Source organism: Heloderma suspectum, chromosome 5 (assembly GCF_057233095.1).
Source record: "Heloderma suspectum isolate Gila_16-S chromosome 5, 16-S_ref, whole genome shotgun sequence".
NCBI classification, from domain to species: domain Eukaryota; kingdom Metazoa; phylum Chordata; class Lepidosauria; order Squamata; family Helodermatidae; genus Heloderma; species Heloderma suspectum.
The window spans coordinates 191,227,770-191,234,341 of NC_139462.1; the positions used below are offsets into that span (position 1 = coordinate 191,227,770).

Genomic DNA, 6,572 nt, shown 5'->3' on the forward strand with positions numbered 1-6,572 from the left:
ACTAGTTGGACGAGTTAGGGTGTCGCTGCTCCTGATTGCTCGGCCAATGGAACCCGATCCACCCCGCTGTGCGTAAGAGCGCAATTAAGGATTTAACCAAGCCTCTACGCTCCCTGCTAGCAGTCTGCCAGAGCCAGAACCAGCCCTAGCGAGCTCCCCGCCGCCGCCGCCGCGCCGCCGCCGCCGCCTCTTCCTCCTCCTCCCTCCCTCCCTCCCCCCCCCCCCCGCCATGGCTGCCTAGAAGACCGAGCCGCTCGCCCGCCCGCCTCCCGAGTATGACGGGGGTGTTTGATAGAAGAGTCCCAGCCATCCGATCCGGCGATTTCCAGCCTCCTTTTCAGGCGACTGCGGCGGCCGCCACCATGCACCACCCGCCCCAGGAGTCGCCCACTTTGCCCGAGTCCTCGGCGACGGACCCCGACTATTACAGCTCGCCCGGAGGGGCCCCGCACGGCTATTGCTCGCCTTCTTCGGCGTCCTACGGCAAGACGCTCCACCCGTACCAGTACCAGTACCAGGGCATGAACGGGACGGCCGCGAGCTACCCGGCCAAAGCCTACGCCGACTACGGCTACGCCAGCCCTTATCACCAGTACAGCGGGGCGTACAACAGAGCGCCAAGCGCCGCCAGCCAGCCAGGTGAGGGGCGGCGGGGGCGAGGGCAGCGACGGTGGCGGCGCGGGCAGGGCGCGAGCGCGCGTGGACGTGCGAAAGCGCGTTATGGGGGATCTCGGGGAGCGTGGATCGCCGTGGATCCTTCCAGTGGGGATGCAGTTTCAGACACCCTCACCCCCTATCCCGTCCCTGTGTGCGCGCTCAATCCCGCCCTCCCCCCCTTTGATCCGGAGTTCTGGGTGGAGAAGAATGTTCCGCCTGCGGGTGTCGCAAACTCTCGCTCCCAAGCGAAATGAGAGGCGGGGGGGGGGGGGGAGAGAGACAGACGGGGAGAGGAAAAGAATTCGATCCGGATTCTTTGTTGTCCCCAACTACAAATTGGAAGGCAGCATATTAGGAATGTGGACAGAGGGGCACCTCTGAGGCGCCTCCTTCCCCTGCTGCAGCAATAAAGAACAACAGTAAGTCGTCGGAGGGCGAGTATAGATACTAGCCAGATTTGTAAGAACACACGCGCGCGCACATCCGACGCTGTAGTTGCAAAGTACTGGAAAATGTCGCCCTGTTTTCCTAATTCTCTGCGAGAGAACAGGCCGAGTTTGGGGGGGAGTGCGAGGGGAGGAGAAGGATAGGATTTGATCTCATGCCTTCTCTCTTTCTCCCCCCCCCCAAAAAAAAAACCCCTCGCCTGGAGAAGTGTGCTAATATTAACTTCTACATTGGCATGAGGTACGAATCCCACACAGAGAGAAGCGCGGTCAAGCTGTTTCCTTGTGGCTTCTCTCGGGAACCAAAGTCAGGAAAAATCAGAGCTATACCGGAGGCCGCTCAGTTCTCCCCTCCTACACACGTACAACCGTTGTAACACACTCTTGTCACCAAGCCGATGCGATCCCGGAGCAATTTCTGTTGAACCAGCCGCTCACGTCTTCGATACTTCACACGTTTTTATTTTGAATTCTCCAGTTTGGCAGTCTGCAAAACTGGAGACTTCCCTATGTAATATGTACTATATACTATAGTGTGTGTGTGTGTGTGTGTACTACGTAGACACACAGTCACACAGTCACAATTTTGCTTTCCCCCCCCCACACACACACACACATACACACCGCTTGCCCCTTTCACAACACTGGTTCTTCTACTGTTTATTTCATGAAATGGGTTGTTCGCCGCGCGCTCTCATCGAAAGGGAGGAAAAACGCCAGTGGCGCGTTAAGTATTTGTAAAAGCAGCCAGAAGCATCTATGCCGCTCTTTCCCTTCCTCCACCTCCCCAGCCTCCTCCTCCCCCCCCCCCCACCCGACCGACCGATCGGCGGCAAGATTATTCTGTATAATCGGCTCACTGTCTGGGCCGGATTTGGCTACTTTCGACTGAAATGGAGGGGAACCGCTTTTGCGCGCGGGGGGGGGGGGGGCTTTGAACTCTCTAGACCTCAACATTGCGTTTAACCCAGCCTCTGGAGTCTGAGTTGCCCTGAATTCCTGAAACCCCGATCCAAATGGAGAGAGAAAGAGAGAGGAAGGTGGGGTGGGGGTGGGGGTACGGGGGGAGGGAGAGAGAAGGGGCGCGTGTCTTTCCGTGTGGATGAAAAATCCATAGACAATGAAGTGTGGCTGGGAACACCGGCAACTTCGTTGTTGTTTTTAATTACTGGAAGATGACATTTTGAAAACTAACCTGGGTCCCCACTGTCGTCTCCTCCCTCTTTCACTAAAACGACTGGCCAAATAAATGACCCTTTGGGACAAAAACGTACAGTCGTATTTCAGTAGGAAGCAGGATGCTGCTTAAATTCCCAACCCCCACCATCTTCTTTCCTCGGTAAGAAATTGACAAGATGACGATTTCTGCCTTGTCAATCCCCCCTCCCCCTTCCAATTTTCCAGGGTCTCCGCAGACCAAACATCGCGCGTTTGTTTGTAAACTTGGCTGCTGCCAAGTCGGGGTCAGCAGGTTAGCTCCTGCCCTATCCACCTGGTTTGGGGTTCCTGTATTTGGGGCTGGCGTCCTCTTCTTCGCCCTAAACTTATTTTCCTTCTCTCCCCCCCGCCCCTCAATTATTCAGAAAAAGAAGTGGCTGAGCCCGAGGTGAGGATGGTGAACGGAAAACCAAAGAAAGTTCGCAAACCAAGGACTATTTACTCCAGTTTTCAGCTGGCGGCCTTACAGAGGAGGTTCCAGAAAACACAGTATTTAGCCCTACCCGAAAGAGCCGAGCTGGCTGCGTCTTTAGGCCTCACACAAACACAGGTAAGGCCGCGCGGCGTGGGGATCCGTCCGCCGCCTTGGCAAACCGAAACGCAGCCTTTGCGTCCTCTCCGCGCGGGCGTAGAAATGCGTCCCGATCGTTTTCCATCCACCCTACTCGAAGGGCCTAAATTCTGCTCCTAAAGTGGCTTGTTTATTTCTGTTTTAGAAATCAGGTTCTTTCTTTCTTTCTTTCCTTCCCCTTTCGTGTTTCTTAAGGCCAGAAGGGCCCACGACGAAGGGGTTTATATTTCGTGGGGTGTTTTTAAATTCTTCTCCACTTTAGCCCTTCCCTTGGCAAGACTGCAGAGGCATTTAACTTCCATGTAAATCTAGGTTATGATTTCAAAGCCGTGTCGGTTGAAATAAACCAGATCTCCTTGGGATGGGGGCATGGGCAACGTACTTAGGATCGGGGCGAGAATTTGAAGTCTGCCTCGTCGTTCACTTCCTCCCGCGTAGGTACGAGGCGAGTGCACTCCGGCTTAATTCCAAATGCGTTTAGCGTGGGCAGAGTTTTGTTTTGTTCTTAAGTCTGCCTTCAGGCTTTTCGATCTTGTTGCACAAAAGAGGGAGGAAGGGAAAGCAACTGCACGTGGGTGGATCTTCTGCGTTCTGAGCTTGTAAGATACAGCTGGGCCCCGGGAGGTGGTGCTGGTCCGAGAATTATGCCGGGACTGGACTGGGGGCTGCTGCTGTTCGCCGTAATGTGTGCTCCTTTTCGCTGAGAGATGGACTCAAGCGGCGAGGTACGCGAGGCTCTCGGTTTTCCGCCTTTGTTCCGGCTGGTTTCTTCTTTCTTAGGCAACCACCGCAGGGTGCGAAAGGCCTCCTGTGCAAAATAACTAGATAAGAGAAATGGGGATGGCGGTGTTTTAGCGCGATCGGGGCCCTGATTCTGCCCTTGTAATATCTGGTGGCCCAAGAGACGCAAGATCTAACACTCGAGCAAGATGGGAGCTGAAAATAGTTGAGCAATTGCGGGGGCTAACTGGTCGTCGGGAGTCTTGGTAGTCGCGTGTATGTGTGCTCAGGACCATTTAGTGAGTGTCACTTCAGTCTTCGGATTTTATTTCTATGTCCCAGCTTTTACCCTTGAACGCAGACGTAAGGTTCAGTGTGTTTAAGGTTACAGCCTTACTCGGAAGAAAGCCCCAATGATTTCCACGGAAAGAATTTACTTGGGACTAAACATTATTGACCGCAGATGGACTTGCATCCACAGAACTTGCATAGAATCATGGGGTTGTAGCCAACGAGTTATTTCCAACGTTAATTTAACTTGACTCCAATTCATTTTGATGGGTCTACTCTAAGTAAGACTAACATTGGATGCAACCCATGGTGTAGTCCGGTTGAGATCCTAAGGCCGTTTACTTCGGAAGTAAGGCTGGCAATCCTCTGCAAACTTTCCTGGAAGTAAACCTCGTTGAACGCGATGGGACTTACTTCTGAGTAGACACGCGTGTTAGATTGAAATCAGGCGAGGTCAATGCGTTTAGAGACCGGCAATGTATTTTGTTGTTTGTTTGTTTGTTTGTTTGTTTTTTACAAAGCTAGTTGATGAAGTCCTTTCTTATCATCCATTCGGATCATCATCTTCTTCCTCCTCCTTTTAGGTGAAAATCTGGTTTCAGAACAAAAGATCCAAAATCAAGAAGATCATGAAAAACGGCGAGATGCCCCCGGAACACAGCCCCAGCGCCAGCGACCCCATGGCTTGTAACTCTCCGCAGTCTCCCGCGGTGTGGGAACCGCAGGGCACCGCCAGATCTCTCAGCCACCACCCCCACGCTCATGGGGCGAACTCCAATCCATCCCCCGCCTCCACCTATCTGGAGAACCCCTCTTCCTGGTATTCCGGCGGTAACGCCCTCAGTGGCCACTTGCAGCACGGTTCTCTACAGCACCCCTTAGCTTTGGCTTCTGGGACAATCTACTAGAATAGGTTGCCTTTAAAAGCAAAACAAAAAACTATCGTTCCTTCTGCCCTTGATCTTTCTTCTTCTTCTTCTTCTTGGACTCACTCTGGCGTTTTGTTCATACAGGAAAAATGCATATGGGGGACTTTTTTGGTTGGTTTTTTATTTTTAAGGGAAAGGAAACTATACAGGATGAAATGTGTAAAGCTTGTGCATGTAACTTATTGCATTTCAAAGGAAATTCCCCCGTTTTTTTTTCTTTTTCTTTTTAAAAAAGCAGACGGACTTTGGGGTTATTATTGTTGTATTTCGGGGTTGTTGCTTCCTCTCCCCCACCCCCACCCCCAGCAACTGTGGACACTTTCAAAGGTGCCTTGAAATCTTATGACCTCAACTTTTTTCCAGAGACTTTTTTTCAATGTCATTTTAACCCTGTACATATGTGTAGATAGAGGAATTAAACTGTATATTCTGAATAAATAAAATTATTTCCACCATGAGAACAGGAAAAGAAAAGGACATGTTTCCAAAAGGTTCCCTCTTCTGGTTGTCAAAGGGGAGTAAAAAGGGCGGATGAGTGAAACTTCTGCTTCTTTTTTCTAGTCCCCTCCGCCTTTTCGATGTGTTATTTTCAGTGGTACCGTCAGGGCTGGTGTCCAGGGCCCATTGTGCAGGAGGGGCCCCGAAATGCATCAGGGCTGACTTACCACATTCTGAAGTAAGTGATGTAATGCAGTTCACAGTCTAAAGAGGGGGCTGCTCCGATGACTCTTAAAACCAGACTCTAATTGCACCGTGGCTTATTTTGAGCTATATAGTCCTATGTACACTTACGTGGGGGTAAGACCTATAATTTATTGCCCTCCCCTCCACGCAAACATTCGCAGGTTGTCTCGGAAAGGCTATTCGAAGAGCTAAGGGGTTGTACAGACTTGCGGGAGAGGACCTCTGTTAAGGATGGGGGCGGGGTGGTGCCTCTTTTTAAAGCATCCATCCCAGGCCTTTAACGAGGAGAGTAACTTTCCAAGGAAAATGACCTAAAAAGATGGTGGGAAGGGAGGCAAACGTGGAGGAAAGTGGCGGGGGGGGGGGACAAATGCACGCCTGAGTAGGAGCAGAGAAATCGCCCTGTGTCTCTTCGTGCTTCTCTCTGCCCCCTGAACCCTAGGATAAAAGCAATTATCCTAGAGAAATCCGGGATCCCGCCAACTAATTAGACAAATTACATTTCCTCCGAAAGGAGCCCCAAAACAGCACAGCCTCTTCCAATGGGACTGCGGGTCGGGCGGCCCTCTCTTCTCCTTTCTCTGGGTCGAAAACAAAGGCGCTCTAGAAAGCGGACCCTTCGATTAAACGTAGAACCTTGCAGGCAACGCGATCGTTGTCTTTTCCTCCTCCTGATTGAAGGCCTCCTTCTCTTCCGCCCCCCTCCCCCCAACACCACCAAGGCCTAAATTAAATTCTGGACGAACCATCAGAGGCGGGGGGGGGGGGGACGTGGCGAGTGAGAGGGTTCGCGTGAGGCCATGTGAGCGCCGCATGGTCTGTGTCCGGGGCCACGCGAGGTGCGCAAGATGCCCAGGGATCTACGTAAGGAAGATGGCGAGGTTTTCTTCCACAGAATGCGAGCTCTACTTGGTGCTGCATACAAAGAAACCCCTCTCTTTTCTTTTCCCTTTCCCACCCCGCTCCTTCGTTCAAATGTATTGGTCTTTCTTTAATCACGTTTGGGTTCAACTCGCTCCTTTTGGAAGAGCGGGTTTAGAAAGGCTCCACGTATGA

The 6,572-nt window shown here is 52.0% G+C and overlaps 1 protein-coding gene across 1 annotated transcript; it reads left to right on the forward strand.

Annotated features, from left to right (window-relative positions):
- Positions 1-225: 225 nt before the first annotated feature.
- On the forward strand, positions 226-5,289 carry DLX5 (distal-less homeobox 5). The gene is made up of 3 exons (XM_084860461.1): positions 226-639; positions 2,687-2,871; positions 4,488-5,289. The coding sequence occupies exons 1-3, from the start codon at positions 276-278 to the stop codon at positions 4,809-4,811; spliced, it is 873 nt and encodes a 290-aa protein (XP_084716587.1). The 5' UTR covers positions 226-275; the 3' UTR covers positions 4,812-5,289.
- Positions 5,290-6,572: the final 1,283 nt, after the last annotated feature.

Excerpts from the sequence above, each read along its gene's own strand:
- DLX5 (XM_084860461.1), top strand. The coding sequence starts at position 276 with ATGACGGGGGTGTTTGATAGAAGAGTCCCAGCCATCCGATCCGGCGAT. Across the intron at positions 640-2,686 it reads AAGCGCCGCCAGCCAGCCAG|AAAAAGAAGTGGCTGAGCCC; the intron begins GTGAGGGGCGGC and ends TCAATTATTCAG. Across the intron at positions 2,872-4,487 it reads TAGGCCTCACACAAACACAG|GTGAAAATCTGGTTTCAGAA; the intron begins GTAAGGCCGCGC and ends TCCTCCTTTTAG.